Genomic DNA, 20,764 nt, shown 5'->3' on the forward strand with positions numbered 1-20,764 from the left:
TTTTAAAGACCTGGAGGGAGGAGTGGGATTGAAGGGAGTGTGGGAGTTTGTTCCAGAGGCAGGAGAAAAGAGGAATGAAAGAGTGAAAGTGAGCAGAGAGCCGAGATTTCGGCAGTTTAACCATCAGAGGGTTGCTGGCCGATCTTGTGCGACCTGTAGGAATATTTGGGGGACAGAGCACAGAGAGAGCTGGGGGAGCGTAGAGGAGTCGGTAGAAGACAGAAAGACCACCTACCTGCCTGCGGTGAGTGAGTGAAAGGCCCTCAGAGATAGCTTCATCGCGGGAGATTCCAATGATTCTGAAAGCTTTGGTTTCAACAGCGTGAAGAGGAGCTAGGTGTGAGGCAGGAGCACCAACCCATAGGGGAGAACCGTATTCCATTGAGCTGCGGCTGAAAGCCTTGTATGTGGTGAGGAGCTCAGGTGTGCCTAGGAAGGACGTCGCACGACGGAGGATGCCCAGTCGGCGACTGGCTTTGGAGGCCAGCTTGGAAATGTGGTTTTCCCAAGAAAGATCATGGCAGATAGTGAGACCCAAAAGCTTGAGCGACAGAACTTCTTGGAGAGGATTGTTGAGAAAGTAGATGGGAGGGTTGTCCAGTCGATCTTTTCGGAGAGACATAGTAAGAGTGTGAGATTTGTCAGGATTGAAAGACATGTTCCACTTGTTTGACCAGTCTGTGATTTTGTCCAGGTCTTCAGAGAGTGAGGAGGCTGCAGACTGCCGATCTGAGGGAAGATGAATGGAGCAGCAGAGAGTGGAGTCATCAGCAAAGAGATAGAGAGGATTTTCCAGAGAGTCGGAGAGATCATTGATAAAGACCAGAAAAAGCACAGGGCCCAGCACACTGCCTTGGGGAACTCCAGCCTGAACAGGAAGGGGAGATGAGAGAAATCCATTCAGGGCCAAACGTTGACTACGACCAGAGAGGAAGTCTGCAAGCCATGCATGGAGATTTCCATGGATACCATAGGAGGAGAGTTTGGTGAGCAGAGCTGGGTGCCAGACCGTATCGAAGGCACGTGATATGTCAAGGGAGACAGCTCTGATTTCCTGTTTGGCATTGAGGACCTCCATCCATTGTTGAGACAGCAGAAGCAGCATGTCCAGAGTAGAGTGACCTGGTCTGAAACCAAATTGATGATCAGAGATCAAGCCATTGGAGAAGAGGAAAGATTTCATATCCGAAGCAATGATGGATTCCATGACTTTGCTGATAATTGGGAGCAGGCTGATTGGTCTGCAGTTGCAAGGATCTGTTTTTGCACCTTTTTGTGTAAAGCGGTAATGTTTGCTGATTTCCAGGATGCTGGCAGATGACCTTGAGCAAAAGATAGGGTGAAAAGAACAGAGAGAGGGTGAGATAGAGCGGCAGAGCAGGATTTTAGGACCCGTGGGCTGATGCCGTCTGGTCCAGTTGCAGAATCAGAGTCGAGGTTTGACAAAAACTCCTCGACCTTGTCAGGAGAGAAGGACACAGAGTCCAGGAGTAGTTGGGTTCGACTGGGAAAGGTGGGAACAGAGAGAGATGGGTTTGGGACTAAGGATTTTGAGGCAAACACAGAGTTGAGGCATTCGGCTTTGTCACGTGCGATGTCAACTGTGTGGCCATTTGAGGTAAGGGAGGGGATGGAGGGGGAACAAACACCAGAAACGGATTTGACCAGACGCCACCAGGATTTGGAGGAAGGAGACAGGTTTGAGAGTTCATTCTTGAGTGAGGAGAGATAGTGCTTCCTGGCACTCCTGAGGGTAGACACACACTTGTTCCAAGCTTGGTGGAAGGAACTGAAATTGCCTTCAGTTGGATTAGCCTTCCAAGAGGCAAAGGCAAGTTGTTTCAGGGCAACTGCCTCACCACAAGATTCAGTGTACCATGGACGGGAGGAAGGGTAAGACAACTGAAGGCGAGATGGGATAAATCTGTGCATGAGAGAGATCAGTTTGCTTTGGAAGAATTCCCAGGAAGAATTGATGTCAGAGGCAGTGGAGATGGGAGACCAATCCAGACGATTGATGGCTGCTTGAAGACCGTCCCAGTCGGCCTGAGTGAAATGCCAGACTCGTCGGCGCTGAGGAGGCTCTCTGAGAATGGCCAGAGAGATGTCCACTTTGACAAGCACATGATCAGAAGAACCGATTGGAGCAGAAGAAGAGCAGCAGACATTAGCAGGGAAGTTTGTCATAACCAAGTCGAGAAGAGAAGATACTCCATTGGCTGAGATCCGGGTCGGGAAATTGACAGATTGTGTCAATCCCAGTGAGTCACAGAAGTCCTTTGCTGAGGTGCCATGACTGGTGAGAGAGGAACCCACACCCAACCAGGTGGCATGATGACAGTTGAAGTCACCACATATGAGGAAGAGAGAGTTGGGATGAGTGGATAGAAGTTGGTCCATGTTGTCAGACAGTGAAATGTAGATGGAGTCATCACTGCTTGGGGGACGGTCTTCTCTACAATAAACAAACTCCTCAGCCCCCTGGACACCACCACCCAGTCATTCACAATAGACAACTGCATCTCCTTCCTTTCATTCTTCCAAAGCAAAATTGACAACATCTACAGCAGCTTAACCACCACTGCACCTGCTCCCCCTCAAACCACCTGCCCCCCCTTATCCTGCCAACCCCTGTCTCAGTTCTCCCCAGTCTCCCCTACTGACCTCTCTGAACTCCTCATAGGAATGAAAACTGCCACCTGCACTCTTGACCCCATCCCCTCCAGCTTTGTCAAGGCCTCTCTTCCTGCTCTCTCTCCACTTATCACTGCAACAATAAACTCCTCCCTGTCTACAGGCATCGTCCCACCATCCCTCAAAATTGCTGCTGTTACCCCCATTCTGAAAAAACCTGGACTCAACCCTGACACCCTAAACAACTTCAGACCCATCTCCAACCTACCCTTTCTGTCAAAAGTTTTGGAACGCGCTGTAGCCACTCAACTTAAACATCACCTCTCTGCCAATAACCTGTATGAAACATTCCAATCCGGATTCCGCTCCAACCACAGTACTGAAACTGCTCTCCTCAAAATCACCAACGACCTTCTCCTCTCCTCTGATGCTGGCAACCTCAACATTCTCATCCTCCTCGACCTCAGCGCCACCTTTGACACCATCAATCACACCATCCTCCTCACCCGACTTGAAACCACCTTTAACATTACCGGCACTGCCCTCTCTTGGATCAAATCATACCTCTCTGACAGATGCCAGTTCATCTCCATCAATAACTGCAAATCCCCCACTGCTCCCCTCCTCCAAGGTGTCCCCCCCAAGGTTCAGTTCTTGGCCCCCTCCTCTTCATCCTGTACCTGTCCCCCCTTGGTCACTTAATCCGCCGTCATGGTCTCCAATTCCACTGCTTCGCCGATGACATCCAGCTTTTCATCTCCACCGCCACCCACTCTATCCTGACAAACTGCATCACTGAAATAAAATCCTGGCTTCAAATCAACTTCCTCAAACTTAACTATGATAAATCTGAAATAATCATCATTGGCCCAAAAACGCTCACCAAATCCACCCATAACTTTGCCCTCAACATCGACGGTTTCCCAGTATCCACCTCCCCTCACATCCGGAATCTTGGCATCATCTTTGACCAAACCCTCTCCTTCGACAAATACACTAAACAGATCACAAAGACAGCCTTCTCTCACCTGAAAAACATCGCCCGTCTCCGTCCATCCCTCTCCTCCACGGCTGCAGAAACCCTCATCCACGCCTTCATCACCTCCCGTCTGGACTACTGCAACAGCCTCCTCTTTGGTTCACCCTCAATAATCATCAATAAACTCCAATACATTCAGAACTCCAAATATTCCTGCAGGTCGCACAAGATCTTCCAGCAACCCTCTGATGGTTAAACTGCCGAAATCTCGGCTTTCTGCTCACCTTCACTCTTTCATTCCTCTTTTCTCCCGCCTCTGGAACAAACTCCCACACTCCCTTCAATCCCACTCCTCCCTCCAGGTCTTTAAAACAGCTGTTCACCACCATCTCTTATCTTCCCCCATCCATAACCTTGATCTTTTCTACCCCCACTAATTCACCCCAGATCCACCTTGTTTGAAATTCCAACTTCTTTCCTGGAAGTCCTGGCAGGGTCCATATGTTTATACCTCTCCCACCCCCCCCCCCCCCTTCACATGCCTCCCCCCCAAAGCCCTCTCCCTCCCACAGATCTCTCGATGTCTCCATGTCTCTCGGTCCCTGCTCTCAAATGTTGTGTTTGTGTCCTTCCCCCTCTCTCCCCATCTTGTCTTCCGCTACCGATGTTATTTGTTTTATGTGTCTGTTTGTTTTTCTGTGTGATTAATGTTCGCTCTTTCACGAGCCTCGATGTTGTATACAAAAAAAACAAAAACAAACAAAAAAAAAACTCCGCTGCCCGTCTACTCACCCATTCCCGGACCCGTGACCACATCACCCCCGTCCTTTACAAGCTTCACTGGCTCCCCATCCCCCAGAGAATCCAGTACAAAATCCTCCTCTTGACCTACAAAGCCCTCCATAACCTGGCCCCATCCTACCTGACTGACCTCCTCTCCAGACACACTCCCACCCGCAACCTCCGCTCTGCTGGTACCAACCTCCTGACCCCCCTCCATGCGGACCAAATTCAGATCCTGGGGGGCAGGGCCTTCTCCATCGCTGCTCCCACCCTCTGGAACTCACTACCTCACACCATCAGAGACTCCTCCTCACTCACCACATTCAAAACATCATTCAAGACCCACCTGTTCAACACTGCATTCAACATTTAACCCACAGCATTTAACCCCTGACTGTCTCTTCTCCTTCTCCTTCCTTTTGCTTTGATTATTTACCTGTTGATTTTTATCTTTTTGCACTTGTTTTTTTGTACTCTGTCAAAGCGTCTTTGGGCTTCTTGAAAAGCGCTATGTAAAATAAATGGATTATTATTATTATTATTATTAGAGCCAAGGGTGTACTTACTTTTTCCACATGCGAAATTTGCATTTATGTTTATTTAAATTATACAATGGACTACAAAATGTAAATGTTTCATGATATTTGTTATATTATATCACCTTTATCTTTCAATATTGTTGAAATGAAGATCAAATAGCTGTATGTTGAAATATGTTGAAAAAGTCAAAACTTTACATGGGGTGTACTTACTTTTTCACGTGACTGTAGATGAGGTTCATATAAAATCATTGTAATTTTAAACCTGTGGAACCGAGGATTTTGAGGCGTGCAATTAAAATAAAATATGCTGATCTTAAATATGCATTTCATACATTTTATCGGAAATCTCCACAGGACAAAGTGTGGGGAAGAATATACACTTATGTATTCCAACATACACTACATGATCAAAAGTATGTGGACACTCAAACATCGAACATCTCATTCCAAAATCATGGGCATTTGAGAACCGTTTTATTTTTCATTCACCAGAGCTCATATTTTCATCAGATATACATACATACCACCGTTTAGAGGCCATTTTTCCCCGCAAAGCGGGGGTTGGCCTTTTCGGGGACCGTGGTAGTTGTTGTTTTTTGGTCCTCTTTTTGAAGCAATGTTTTACGGCCGGATGCCCTTCCTGACGCCAACCCTTTTTGCCGCCTTCAACGACAAACAGGGAATTACCAGTGAACTGGTACTCAATTAGCCGACCTCGGAAGGATGACAGGCTGAGTCAACCCCCCTGGCGTTAATTCGGCGATCGACCGGGATTCGAACCCAGGATCCTAGGATCCTAAGCCGGCACCCTAGCCGCTAGCCCAACACCAGGGATCATATTTTCATCAGATAACAAGCATTATTGTATTTAATGTCAGAAATCCAGAGATGTTTGGAAGCTGAACCAACGATGGCTTTTAAATGCAACAATAAATGCGTAAACGGCATTTACAAAGTGTAAGAAAAAGAATTTTACCTGTTTCAAAGAAAAGGCGATCTCTGGCCACACACTATAAAATGATGAAATGGTGTTTATCTTCTGCAAAGAAGACTCCTCCGATATCAACATGTTATAACGGAAGAACATTTTAGTCGGGTCACTCCAGCAGACATCCTTCAAATAGTAGAAATGTCCTGACAAAAGTTCATGTTCGTCTCGGTTACACTTCCTGCAAAGAAAACTCAAAAAGATTACTTACCATATAAAAATGAAGCTTCATGATGATGTGAAAGGTAACATGAAAATAAACAAATATCGATCAGTGTTGTACTCTGTGCATTGTTTATACCTGATGGATGAATCTGGAAGGAATATCGCAGGGTTCTGGTTGAAAAGTTCCTTGAGGTTTTGCTGACTACAGTTTTTGCACAGGTAATCATACACCTTGAAGAGGTGCCCAGCTTTGGTTTTGAATGCAGCACCTTTCTGCCTGGACATTTTGCCTCCTTCCTCACCTTTTCCCAAGCACCATGACGTGAAGAGCTTCACTACCTCGTCCAATGAAATGGTAGTCCGGATGCCTGGGTAAGGTTGAAAAGAAGCAACGCAAACACGTCAAATGAGTGACAAAAATAATGCAATCCCCATACTCCACATCTCAAGTTAGCCAACCACCCTGTCCATTTAAGATATGATGAAAACAACAGGCCACTGTGTGCCACTTTTCTGATCTATTTCTGAACTTACTGTGTGGAATAAAAGTTTGCCCTCTAAATTTAGGAAGCTGTTTGGTTCACCCTTTCATTGATATCACCAAAGCATGGTATAAGATTTCTGGTTCGGGGTTTGCTGTACATGGACGTCGGATCGGCAGTTCCTCCTTCCAGTTCATCAAAGCCAAGTTTCCTGGACCAGATACGTTGTTTGTTTTATTCTCATTCCTTTTTCGCTGTTCGAGTTTTTGTTCAATTTCCTGTGCCAAACCATACCTTTTTGTGTGGAATTGTTGAGCATATGATTGGTGCATGATAAAGGTGCATGGTAAAGTCCAGCCGACTCGTGAAGGGCTGGGCTCGTCAGATTGTTGCTTCTTCCTCTGTTTTTGATTTTACGTGCTTCGTTTTTACTCCATGTATACCAGGTATTGTTACTTCCGATCCCTCAAGTTAATCATTTTACCGTCTTGACTACCCAAAACAACACAAATTTAAAAAAACAAAAAACCTCTTCTAAACGTGAAAAACAAAGAACAAAAAAACCTCATCATCATAAAACAAAAACTAGAGCGGCACTCGGTAGAGCGCATCCCTCTGCCAGGCAGGAGAGTTTATGTTTTGTATCCCACTGTTAGGCCGGATCTGGATCCGGACCTGAACCAAAATCGAAATGCTCTTCTCAACTAACCAAATCATCCACTCGACAGTTAGGTAATCTCTCTGTCTTCTTCCACCTCCTTTTTGGTCTTGCACCGAATACCCACTCCGTGCTTTGTCCCCCCTATGCATATGCAAGACACACGCGGTCCACCAGCAATCCCCTTCTAGTGATACTCCCAAAGTCCAGAATCATTACTCACCTCCATTAATTTGTTTCTTCCTGCCACATTCTCTTCAATGTCATTCTTCCCTCCAGGTCTTCAAGATAGCTGTTCACCACCATCTCAGACCATCCTCAATCCAAAACCATGAATTTTTCTGCACCCATTAAACCCACCTCCATTCCCTACCCCCAAAACCTTGCTTCTGCCTCCATCTTGCCCAACCCCTGCATCCTCCCATAACCATCAACGTTACCCGCACATCCTTTGTGCTCTGTCTCAGTTTGAATTCTCCTTCCACCCTGTTGTTGGCATTTCCCCCTCTCATTCTGCTGTTCCTTTTGTAATGTTGCATCACGATCCATTCTGTGTTCTAGCTCTTCCATGAGTCTTGACTTTGTAAACAAAAAAATAGACCAAGAAATGGCAGTGGTACTTTACTCAAAAATAACACGAAAACCAAAACGACATAATAAGATTAACCAAAGCTTTTCGTGTTGTACTTCTCAAGATAAATCACTGCAAGACAAAGAAAGAAGCGATAGAGCATGCATAGAAAATCATATCTATGTAAGATCGAATCGGCACTGATTGGTTCATCAGTCATGACGTAATTGGTAATCTGAACACCCATTGGTTGGCTCATAGTTAAGTTACCACTATCTCTGGCTTCGATTGGCTAGAGCGGAGTTGAGAGAGAGCGATGACTCACCATTTGCACCAACACATTGAAGGGAGGGGGGATGGGGTTCCTCCAAAACTGAGGACTCACCATTTGCAGACATACCATGGACAGGGCAACACCTTTGATCTTTCCATGTTGAAAGAATGAGAGAATAAACAAATTCCTTGATGACACAATGTAGGGCCCGTGGAATGGACGAAGGTTGCTTCCAACATACACTACATGATCAAAAGTATGTGGACACTCAAACATCGAACATCTCATTCCAAAATCATGGGCATTAATATGGAGTTGGTCCCCCATTTGCTGCTACAACAGCCTCCACTCTTCTGGGAAGGCTTTCCACTAGATGTTGGAATATTGCTGCGGGGATTTGCCTCCATTCAGCCACAAGAGCATTAGTGAGGTTGAACACTGATGTTGGGCGATGAGGCCTGGGTCGCAGTCGACGTTCCAATTCATCCCAAAGGTGTTCGATGGGGTTGAGGTCAGGGCTCTGTGCAGGCCAGTCAAGTTCTTCCACACCGATCTGAACAAATTATTTCTGTAGGGACCTCGCTTTGTGCACGAGGGCATTGTCATGCTGAAACAGGAAAGGGCCTTCCCCAAACGGTTGCCACAAATTTGGAAGCACACAATCATGTAGAATGTCATTGTATGCTGTAGCGCTAAGATTTCCCTTCACTGGAACTAAGGGGCCTAGCCCAAACCATGAAAAACAGCCCCAGACCATTATTCCTCCTCCACCAAACTTTACAGTTGGCACTATGCATTCGGGCAGGTAGCGCTGTCCTGGCATCCACCAAACCCAGATTCGTCCATAGGACTGCCAGATGGTGAAGTGTGATTCATCACTCCAGAGAACGCGTTTCCACTGCCCCAGAGTCCATTGGCGGCGAGCTTTACACCACTCCAGCCGACGCTTGTCATTGCACATGGTGATCTTAGGCTTGTGTGCGGCTGCTCGACCAGGGAAACCCATTTCATGAAGCTCCCGACGAACAGTTGTTGTGCTGATGTTGCTTCCAGAGGGAGTTTCGAACTCGGTAGTGAGTGTTGCAACTGAGGACAGATGATTTTTACGCGCTTCAGCACTTGGCGGTCCCGTTCTGTGAGCTTGTGTGGCCTACCACTTCGCGGCTGAGCTGTTGTTGCCCCCAGACGTCTCCACTTCAAAAAAAAAAAGCACTTACAGTTGACCAGGACAGCTCTAGCAGGGCAAAAATCTGACGAACTGACTTGTTGTAAAGGTGGCATCCTATGATGGTGCCACGTTGAAAGTCACTGAGCTCTTCAATACGGCCCGTTCTACTGCCAAGGTTTGTCTATGAAGATAGCATGGCTGTGTGCTTGATTATATGTACCTTTCAGCAATGGGTGTGGCTGAAACAGCCAAATCCACGAATTAGAAGGGGTGTCCGCATACCTTTGGTCATGTAGTGTACGTAGAGGTAACATACTCCGACCTCGGCTCAATATCTTGAAACATCTGTGTTGTACTGGTCTGCACAACCAGCAACTTTATCTGTATTTGCCACCAAGTGCTGTGCAATGGCAGAAGAACAAGAAGAAATGGCCGACGGTCCTTGAACGTTCCAACATGCTCGCACTGGTTGTGTCCTCACTCCCAAGTTCTTTCCTCGAATCACCAGGGGGACATGCTGTTTGATACGATCAGCCAACCTTTGGGTTGTACTGCACACGTACCGAGCTTCACATCGGCACTTAAACTCATAGCTAACATTGCTGATTTGTGAGGTGGCAGCATATCCTTGTTGAGTGACGTGAGCAAGCGGCGAGAGGTAAATATTACTTGAGGTTGCACCCCGTCTGTGCAGATCAGTACAACGCAGATATGTTCAATATATTGAGACAAGGTCAGAGTATTGTCGCGCAACTCCGATTAACACCAGAGTTGCGGATAGCCTAAACGGTCTTATTGGAGGCAACTACCCAAACACTGATTCCGCTATGGCCGCGCGGGAGGAAGAAGGAAAATGAAGGCTGCGGCGAAAGCACTTAACTGCAGCACGCCGGTGTAGCTCTGGTCCTGTGAGAGGAAATTAACTCAAGCGGGCACAGGTTTGAATGGGGATGCAAAATAATACAAGGGTTTATTCAATGAAAGCAAGGACAGGAAAAGCACGATAAACCTAATGCCTAATTTAGGGATCCCACACACACAGATATCAAAGACAAGATGAGGGAATATGAATTAATAAAAAGAACACGTTCGTCATGTAAAATGTACGCGGCGTGCGGTCTTATCTGTCTCGTCGTTGGCTTTGGCCGCCGTCCAACACATGGCTCTTTTCATCCCGCGGCACGCCTCGCTCCAAGTTCGAAAGCACCGAGCACCGAGCACCAAGCACCAAGCACCGATCACCACGAGGTCTACCCTCGTACACGGTCGACAAGCCAACTCGGATCACCGGGACGACTGCCAGGAATCCAACTGGTGCGCAACTGCTCACTCGTGCGTAACTCACTCAGGATCCAACTCACAAACGAACTCAACCAGCAAGCCAGGCCTCTCTCAACTCGACTGCGAACCAACTGGCGTTCGGCGCTCGTTCATCAACTCTCGAACTGCGCACGAACTCACTACATTCTGCGCACCTCTACACGCTGAGTCTCAACTCACTCGCACCGGGACTCCAACTGAACGACTCTCTCTCTCTCTCTCTGCTGCACAAAACGAACTCCTCTTCTCAACTCACTCAAAATGGCCCTCGGCGCTCGTTATAGCCTCGGCCGGTGACGTCGTCCCTGGCGCGCTGCCAGCCAATCAGAGCCTCCACCGACTCGCCCAGGGGCATGCTCACTGCACCACTCCCACTCCTGTCCCCTATTCCGTGGTCATCGCACGTGCTATGCGAGGTGGATAGGCCTCTCGGAGGTGCAAATGGCGGCGGCCATTATCGGCGGTGTCCTGGCCTGATTTCTTCCTTGGTCATGTCGGGGGGGAGGGCGTTATTAGTGTTGTGCTAAAGGAGCCTAACTAAGTGTTTCAGTGGTGTGCAGTGCCAAAATGGACAAAGGTTTGGCTAACCAGGTGAGACATACAAGGGCTCTACTCATTAACCCCTACACTACCTAACACCCGAATCTCCTGGTAGATTCACAATTATACACCTTAACCGACAAAACGCCTACATATGGACTTATTACAGGTCGTGTTCCTTACCGCGACATCCCGAAGCATGGTACCTACTCAGACCTACTCTGCTCTACATATATCACTACCCAAATTCATAACAGTATGTTACATCTACGTATGTTGGAAGCATCTCTCATCCTTTCCACGGACCCTATATTGTCGTCAAAAGGAATTTGTACATTCTCTCATTATCTTCAAACATGGAAAGATTAAAGGTGTTGGCCCCTACCTTTGGCATACTGAGTGTGTTATACTGGGTGGCTTGCCATTGCCTGCACAACGTTGTTTGGCCATGCTCTATCCTTGTAAATACTGAGCGTCAATCAAAGAAGCAGAACATACCATTTTAAAGTCTTTGGTATGACTCAGCCGTGGTTTGAACTGTTGGCCTCTCAGACTCGGAGCGGACGCTTATATACAGGGTGAGTCAAAAGTAGCGCCCGATTTCTGTTATATATATATATATATATATATATATACACATACATACATACATACATACATACATACATATATATATATATATATATATATATATATATATATATATATATATATATATATATATAGATATATATACACATACATACATACATACATACATACATACATATATATATATATATATATATATATATATATATATATATATATATATATATATAGATATATATACACATACATACATACATACATACATACATGTATATATATATATATATATATATATATATATATATATATATATATATATATCTATCTATATATATACTGAAACGCAAAAGAAACTTACCACCTTTGAAACCTTTAAATATCAACAATAACACTGTGTGTAGTAAATGTGTGAACTTATTTGTGGACAATAGTGTCCTCACTGTCAGACAAAACGGTCACGGATGGTCACTTGAACCTTCAATGGTCACTTCATAGCACAGCTGTTGAACAGCCATTTTGACTGTCAGTGATTAGCCAAGGGGTACGGGATGATTTTAATGAGCTGCATGTGATGTCTTGATATTGGCTTTAAAAAGGCCAGTGCAAAATGGGCATTTCAATCAACATGCCACGATTGTCAAGGGATCAACGGCAGCGTGCCCTTGGCATGCTGCAAGGCGGACTGAGCTACCATGAGGTGGCATGTCGCCTTGGCTGTTCACACCAGACGATATCGGCCCTGGTGGACAGAGACACCCTCCACAACTCTGCAGATGACAGACCTCGATCAGGGAGGCCAAGAGTCACCACTGCAAGGCAGGACAGGCAGATGGTCCGAAGTCACCTGCGGGATCGATTCCGTCCAGCATCCCGCACTGCGGCAGAAACTCCGTGGCGTGCAAACCCACGGATCTCCAATGATACTGCACGAAGACGACGGCATGACTATGGTCTGACTGCCAGAAGACCATACAGAGGCCCCGTGATGACGGCTTCCCATCGCCGCAACCGACAGAGATGGTGCCAGCAGCATCAGCGGTAGACCTTGGCGCAGTGGAACGAGGTCGCTTTCAGCGATGAGTCAAGGTTCTGTGTGGACAGTCCTGATGGGCGTGAGCGTGTCTGGAGAAGAACTGGCGAGCGATATGCCAATTGTTGCGTGCGTCAAGCCAACAGGTGGGGTGGCCCAAGTGTGATGGTGTGGGCCGCCATATCAGGCCGGTACAGGACGCCACTGGTGGTTGTGGATGGGAATCTTAATGCCCAGCGGTATGTGGATAACATCCTGCGACCTCATCTGCTGCCATTCCTGCTAGACCACCCAGAACTGAGAACCTTTCAGCATGACAACGCTCGTCCCCATGCTGCTCGATTTACCACTGCATTTTTCCAAGGCGAGAACATCAACACCATGCAGTGGCCTGCGCTCTCCCCTGACCTGAATCCCATAGAGCTATATATAGTGTTGTGGATATGAGAATCGTGTTTTTTTATTGTTGTAAAAATATCACTCTCCTTCCTCCAGTTGTGTATAAAGGTCAAAAGGGCGTCCCTTAGTTAGGTCATATACAATCATGTTAGCCAATCATAGATTTCCTCCTTGTTGGTAGTTTATTTCCTTATTCTGTGTATTAGGTTCAGGCTTTGTCTTCCATTAATTAATACTCCATTGCACCGAATTCAAATAGATAGATCCCCTTTCATTCCCATTCACAAAGCCTCTACTGCCAACTGCATTTGCCGCCATTACGGCGTGGTCAGCTCGGGGAAGAAGGGCGTGCCCGCCCATCGTCATCAAGGGTGGAGCCAGAGAGCCCGTGCCCACCAATCGGACTGTGGAGAGCAACCCGATGGGCGTTTCCAAAAGGCCGGCGGCTTGATCGCCACGCGCCTCATAAAAGGGAGTTGGGAGGGACTGCTTAGGCAGATGAGTAAGGGATCCCCACGTTGAGTCCCCACGATCCCTAAGCAGATGAGTTGAGTCCACCACAGAGAGTCCACCACCACCAGCTTGGAGACCATCACCACCAGCTTGGAGTCCACCACCACCAGCTTTGAGACCACGCAGTTTCGACCCGCTGTGACGCGGGAGCCAGATTGCGGTGGCATCGGTGGCCGTCGAGGTCCCGCCCGACGTCCTGCCCGACGTCCCGTGCGGGATAAAGCTCCAGCTCCGGTTCCCGTTGGACCTTCCTCTCCTTCCAGTCCTTCCATTCCTGCCTGCAATTTCCCCATTCGTGTGAGTTTGATTGTCGTCCGTTTTGTGTGTCTTGTCCTGGGGTATTAATTAAGACTGTAGGTAAGCTAGCGTTGCACTGTGTCTGCTTGATTCCTTCTGTCTTTATTTTATTATCCTTCCTCCTCCTTGGTTTCTTTTGGTTGTAAATAGTAATAATAAATTATAGTCGTATTGCAAACCCTTTTTGTCTTCTTCTTCTTCACATCCGTCGTCTTTGTCTTTTCCAAATTGAATACCTGTGGCACGATTTGGCCAACGTTTGATAATCGGGTCTAGTCTTTGTTAACGGTTCGGGCCGCGGCTGCCATCCGCTCGGCAAATTAACATCTGTCCGCGTAACGAACGGGGCTGTGCACCGGCCTTTCCGGAGGCCGCGGTGCAGCTTCGGGGACCACGTCGGTCAGTAACAAACGAGGGGACTAATCCCCCCTCAAAGGGGAACCATAGGCCGACGTTGGGTTCCGCAACAATTGGTGTCTGGGAGTGAGATTTGAGGCCCGAACCAAATTTTTAATAACTTCAAAAAATTTGGTCAAAAATTAAGAGCGCCCGAAATTATTTTAACATCCAAATTTGAAAATCGTGCCATGGATGGTCAAGATGATCGGATGCCGGTGGGGGAACTAGAGGAGGGGTTAGGGGTAACCCAGGACCACAGGGAAGAAATGGAGGAGAGAAATGATAATGTGGTTGAGGAGGTATCAGGCGCACAAAATGGCGCCCTCGCGCATGTGGCTGGAGAGGCGCAAAATGGCGCCTCACACGAGGTTGCGGCAGCCGCGCCCGCAGCACTGGTGGATTCGAACCTTTTTTTGCTGGGGGCCCTTATGGAAAAAATGGGTGAGCGAATGAGGGACGAAGCGAGGGCTAATAGTGAGCGATTGGAGGGCCAAATGGGGGCAATGAGGGACGAAGCAAGGGGTACGAGTGAGCAATTAAGAGACGGGTTAAACAATATGGGAAATAAATTTGAGGGGTTAGACAACGGGATAAAAGAGGTAAAGAATGGGTTAACGGGGCTAGAAGATAAGATGGAAGGCAAATAGCGGGAAATAGGGGAGCAATCCGCCCGGGAAATCAAACGGATGAGGAACCAGATAGAGGAGGTGAAAATCGGGTTGGAAGGTAAACTGGATGCTCAGAGGGATGAATTGGGACAGATGAAGGTGGCATCTACTAAAGAAAGGGAGGAGATGAAGGAGGAAATAAGACGAGGTGTGAAGGAGGAAATAAGACGAGGTGTGAAGGAGGAAATAGGACGAGGTGTGAAGGAGGAAATAGGACGAGGTGTGAAGGAGGAAATAGGACGAGGTGTGAAGGAGGAAATAGGACGAGGTGTGAAGGAGGAAATAGGACGAGGTGTGAAGGAGGAAATAGGACGAGGTGTGAAGGAGGAAATAGGACGAGGTGTGAAGGAGGAAATAGGACGAGGTGTGAAGGAGGAAATAGGACGAGGTGTGAAGGAGGAAATAGGACGAGGTGTGAAGGAGAAAATAGGACGAGGTGTGAAGGAGGAAATAGGACGAGGTGTGAAGGAGGAAATAGGACGAGGTGTGAAGGAGGAAATAGGACGAGGTGTGAAGGAGGAAATAGGACGAGGTGTGAAGGAGGAAATAGGACGAGGTGTGAAGGAGGAAATAGGACGAGGTGTGAAGGAGGAAATAGGACGAGGTGTGAAGGAGGAAATAGGACGAGGTGTGAAGGAGGAATTAGGACGAGGTGTGAAGGAGGAAATAGGACGAGGTGTGAAGGAGGAAATAGGACGAGGTGTGAAGGAGGAAATAGGACGAGGTGTGAAGGAGGAAATAGGACGAGGTGTGAAGGAGGAAATAGGACGAGGTGTAAGCGAGGAGGTCTCGGGGGTACGCGAGGAGGTAAAGCGAGGTGAGAAGCGTATGGAGAAAGAGGTGAGAAATAGTACGGCTAGGTTACAGGGGGGCATAGAAGATCTGATGCAGGAGGTGGAACAGCTGACGGTGGGACAAAGGGAATTAGTGGAGCAGGTGAAAAAGAACACTGCGGTACTAGGAGGGTTGAAAGCGACACAAAAAGAAATCAAAAATGACTTAATAGCGACGAAGAGGGAATGTCAGATGGTACGTGAGGGACTGACAACGAGGTTGGACGAGGTGACGGAGGCAATGGAGACGAACGACCGGGAGGTGAGGACGCACATAGAAACGGTCAAGGTGGCATTAGAGGACGAAATTGAGGAGACACACCGGGAAATAAAAGAGGTGAAGCAAAAATTAGAGGAAGTGGAAGAGGGGGTGAGTGAAATTAAGAAGAGACGAAGGGAAACTAAGAGGGAGATAAAGGAGGAGGTGATGGAATATGTACAATGTCGGTGCTCAAATCGTGATGGTGTGCTTGCTAACCAGATAAAGAGTTTGCAGATGGCGAAGGAGGTGCGGAGACGAGGTGCCAAGGTGAGTGGCGATATACGCGGAAATGTAGATGGAGTGAGGGAAGCTTCAGTCGGCTTGGGGGTTGGTTTGGACCCGGGTGTTCGTGAGAGGCCGCTGGTGAAGTATGCGACAGGTACGGAGTGTATGGACAGAGGAGGTGTGCGAGAATGTCCGACTATGGGGTGTGTGAGGAAAAAGTGCGCGCCGAGGAGTGAGTGTGCTGTCGAGAGTGAGTTGGTCGTAGCACGTGTGCGAGGGGGCACATGGAAGCGCGTAGTGGGGAGTGTTACAGAGGATGTAACGAGAGAGTGCACACCTGTGGTGAGTGTTACGGAGGGTGTAACGGGAGAGAGTGCGCAAGAGGATGCGCAAGAAAGGTGTGTAACGGACGGGTGCATGAGGAAAGAGTACGCTGTCAAGAGTGAGGGTGAATGCGTGACCGAGAGTGGTGGTGAAAGTAGTAAGAGTGACACGGAGCGTGAGTTGGTTGTGGCAGGTGAGAGAGGATGTACACCTGGAATGGAAGGATGCACACCTGGAATGGTAGAGCGCGTATGGGAATGCACACTGGAGTTGGTAGTGAGGCACGTGATTGGGTGTGCAAGTCAGTGCACACCCGTGGTTGTCACAGAGGAGGTGACCCAGGAGGGGGCGCGAAGAGGTGTGTTGGTGAGGTGTGCGAACGACGAGTGTGTGCAAAGGTGTGCGGTGGTCAGGTGTGTGACAAAGTCTGTGAGCGGAATGAGTGTACCTGGGTGTGTAAGAGAAGGTGCAATGACAAAGAGCACGGAGACGGCTGGATGTATGAGCACGGAACGGAACGCGGGGTGTAAGCATGCAAGTGGAGCATCGACGCTAACCGGGTTAGCGGTTTGATCGACTTATAGCCGAAGCAGGCCCTCAGTTCGTGCCGGGCAGCTTCGTGTGCCACGGGGACCCGCGGGGATCGTGACCGCGGCGGTTTCGAAAGAACCGCCGTACGCGATCCACGCCGGGCCGCGCTCTGAACGGCCGCGTCCGTGCTCCGCCAGGCGGAACGGGCGGCCCGGTAAGAAGTGTCGTCATGGCGACCCCTTTTTGTTGCGGCGTCCCGGCAGGGCGAGATAGGGCCATTGGACGGCTCCGTGCCGAGATGGTGCGTGGGATCTCGGCCCGGGTAAGCGTCCTTCCCTGCACTGAGTGCCGGACGCATCCAACCGCCGGCACCAAACCACCCGCATTCATTGCTCGGCTTTGCGAAGCCGAGCTGTGGAAATGAATTGGCGCACCGAGAGGCTCAAGTGAGTAGACGTGTGATGAGGATAGTGTTTTGGACCCGAAATTGAAAAACAAAATTTGATGATTGGCAAGGATTGGCAGAGTGATGATTGGCAGATGATTGGTAGTGATTGGCAAATTTTTAATTGGCTGAAATTTGATGTGCCAAATTGGTAGTGAGAGATACCCGATGTGATGGGATGGCAACTCTGCCATCTCTCACAGCGGGGGCAAAGGAGCACTAGTTATGGGGTTGGCAGTGAAAACTAGCCCGGGAGGGTTAGGATATCGTGTGTAGGGACGTAGAGATTGACAATAGGTAACTGTAAGTTTAAGTAGCGACTTTGAACAGGTAGTGGGGACATAGAGAGGGTAGTTGGATTATAATGACGAGGGAGCGCAATAGTTTAAAGGGGCGACGGGGAAGCGTGAGTTTTAGCAGGGCAACAGGTAGTTCAGATGATGCCGTGTGAGTGTTGGAGGTGTATTCAGAAGTGTATTGTGAAAAGTGTATGAGTGAGTGTTGATATCGAGCAAATGAGGAATTGCGGGGCAATGCTCGGGAGAGATGTGTGTGTGACCGTGGGAGAATTTGGGTGCCTGAGGCAATGGTGTTTGAGGATCGTAAGTGTATTGAGCGTGGAAGTGTATGGAGCAGTGAGTGAAGAACGATTGAGATTGCACAGGTGTGCAACTGAACAGGTGTATGGGGCAGTGTATGAGTGAGTGATGGTGATGTGTGCTGTGTTGACCAAATGGTCCAGGAAGGAAGGAGGGTGCAGGTGGCATCAGGTGATTGCACAGGTGTGCAACTACAGGTGAATGGAGAATGGTTGTGTGGATTACATGGAGTGTGGAATATATGGAGTATGGAATGGATGGTCGTGGAGTGAGTATGGTGGAAACTGTGGAGTGGAGCGGATGGTGCGAAGGTGTGGATGGGGGAAAGGAGGATGGACCCCATCACGAATACCCGGGGAGGGTAGTGTAAGAGTTAGGTAGAGGGTATAGGTAAATTGTGGTTGGATATTGGCATCTGTGGTGCGTGGTGGAAGAATGATGGTTGAATGGGTGCATTAGTGTTGTGGAAATGACTGGGCGTGTGGCCTGTTAGTGTGTGTAGTTGGTTGAGCACTCCACCACTGTTAGGATGTCGGCCAGGTGAGGCCACAGGTGGGCTCTGGGAGCCGGTAGAGTTGTTGTGGATGGGGCCCGAGGATCCGGAGGATGGACCCGGGTAGCCCAGTGCCAGAGGGCACCGAGGGGTGACAGAGCCAGGAGGGGCCTTCCCCAGTAGATAGGTTAGGGTAAGGAGCAGGTAAGCTCGGAGGCAACTACAGTGGTGGAGGTGTGCAGGTGGGTAGACCTGCTGGGAGAGCCACACGACAAAGTCCTGAAATTGTGCAAGGGCACAGGGAGTTGAATCGGGGGAGTGAGACCCCAAATTGATGAAGCACCACAGTTTGGTCAATGGGAATTTGGTTCTTAAAACCGCATAGAGAGTAAGATGGCCAATTGATTGGCAGGGAAAGGCCCCGGGTAGTGTAAAGTGTGTTAATGTCAGTTAGAGGATAGTTAGGATGGAAATCTCCTCGCACCATCTGCATCCACTCACCTGAGGTGACGTACCTCCACACCATGCCAGGATGTTTTTGATTATTTTATTGTGCAAATGTTTGGAATGTGAGACGCATCATGACGTGGGTGTGACATTGTGCTTGTGTTCCATCTCTCCCTCCTTATGAGGATTGATGATGAGTTGGTGATGGCAAATTTTGGTTAGAGGGATTGTGAAGACGAATTTGGTGTAGGGGAAATGTGGGGAAGACGTGACAGTAGTGACGAATTTGTAATGTGTAGATTTTGTACATATGGGTAAGGGCAAGGGTAGTGTAGGGCACATGTGGGGGGGCGTACGGTAGGGACGAGCTTTTCTCCGCTCCGTCTCCATACGCACCTCACCTTGCATTGCCTTTATTGATGTGTACCCTTGTGACCTTACCCCTCGCTCACCTGTCTTTCCCCCCCCCCTTGTCTCCCACACGAGGACTGTGCGCCATCTGGGCGCCGAGGGGAGCGTGCGGGAGTCCGCCATTGTGCGCCCGAAACTCTCGCAACCACAGCTGTCTGCATCGATGCACCACGTATGGACCACATGTCTGTGGCTGAGCACCACTTGTGGACCCCATGGGTTGGGGCATGGCCCCTCTGCTGGAACCGGCCATGAAGGCCCAAGATCTTGCTGGCGGACCTTGGTCACAGGGCACCGATGCCCCACAGGTGAACCACCCCTAGTCGGCCCTGTGGGCCATAAATAAATAAAAACGGACACGTTTTGTGCAAGTTTAATGTCCAAATAGGCCGCCAGCAAAGAAGATGACAACAACTGGAAAAACGACACGAGCCAGCAGAGGGAGCCGAAGAGCAAGACACCACCAGCAGGGTTTGTTTGGTTATTTTTATTATTGAACTGTGGTGACTGTGCACCGATTGGTGCTTGAGGGTGCTTTGGTGCGTTTTGGGTGCTTTCTGGTGCGTCGATGCAGGGCAGACTGCCTCCCCCCCCCCCAAAAGAACAATCACAGGTCCTGGGTTGCGTATTGTAAATAAAAGTAGCGTCCACTGTAAATAATACTCCCCCATCGTAAATGTATAGTTTGAAGACAATTCCGCAATTCGGTTAGCTGTGGGCGTGAGTCTGTTAGGTAGGGTGCAATGGAGCAGCGGGACATATTTATTTGTTTTAAAACTGTCACACTCAGGGTCAGGTTAAATGTAGAGGGAACTACACCTACGTGCCACACTAAAAGTAAAGGTAATAGGCCCGGGACGTGCCTAAGAGGAGGAGGGTGCAGTGTTGTGGATATGAGAATCGTGTTTTTTTATTGTTGTAAAAATATCACCCTCCTTCCTCCAGTTGTGTATAAAGGTCAAAAGGGCATCCCTTAGTTAGGTCATATACAATCACGTTAGCCAATCATAGATTTCCTCCTTGTTGGTAGTTTATTTCCTTATTCTGTGTATTAGGTTAAGGCTTTGTCTTCCATTAATTAATACTACATTGCACCGAATTCAAATAGATAGATCCCCTTTCATTCCCATTCACAAAGCCTCTACTGCCAACTGCATTTGCCGCCATTACGGCGTGGTCAGCTCGGGGAAGAA

At 48.4% G+C, this 20,764-nt stretch overlaps 1 protein-coding gene across 3 annotated transcripts in view; it reads right to left on the reverse strand.

Moving 5' to 3' along the window:
* Positions 1-20,764, reverse strand: part of LOC137415827 (uncharacterized) — a 240,735-nt gene that overhangs the window by 53,659 nt on the left and 166,312 nt on the right. For all 3 annotated transcript variants that reach the window (XM_078768483.1, XM_068101345.2, XM_078768484.1), the window contains 2 exons: positions 6,228-6,459; positions 5,915-6,107 (listed from right to left, as the gene is read on the reverse strand). In XM_078768483.1, coding sequence (XP_078624609.1) covers positions 5,915-6,107; positions 6,228-6,459 — 425 coding nt within the window. The remainder of the gene's footprint in view (positions 1-5,914; positions 6,108-6,227; positions 6,460-20,764) is intronic.

The sequence above is a fragment of the Myxine glutinosa genome, chromosome 14, assembly GCF_964187855.1.
Source record: "Myxine glutinosa chromosome 14, kmMyxGlut1.1, whole genome shotgun sequence".
Taxonomy (NCBI): Eukaryota; Metazoa; Chordata; class Myxini; order Myxiniformes; family Myxinidae; genus Myxine; species Myxine glutinosa.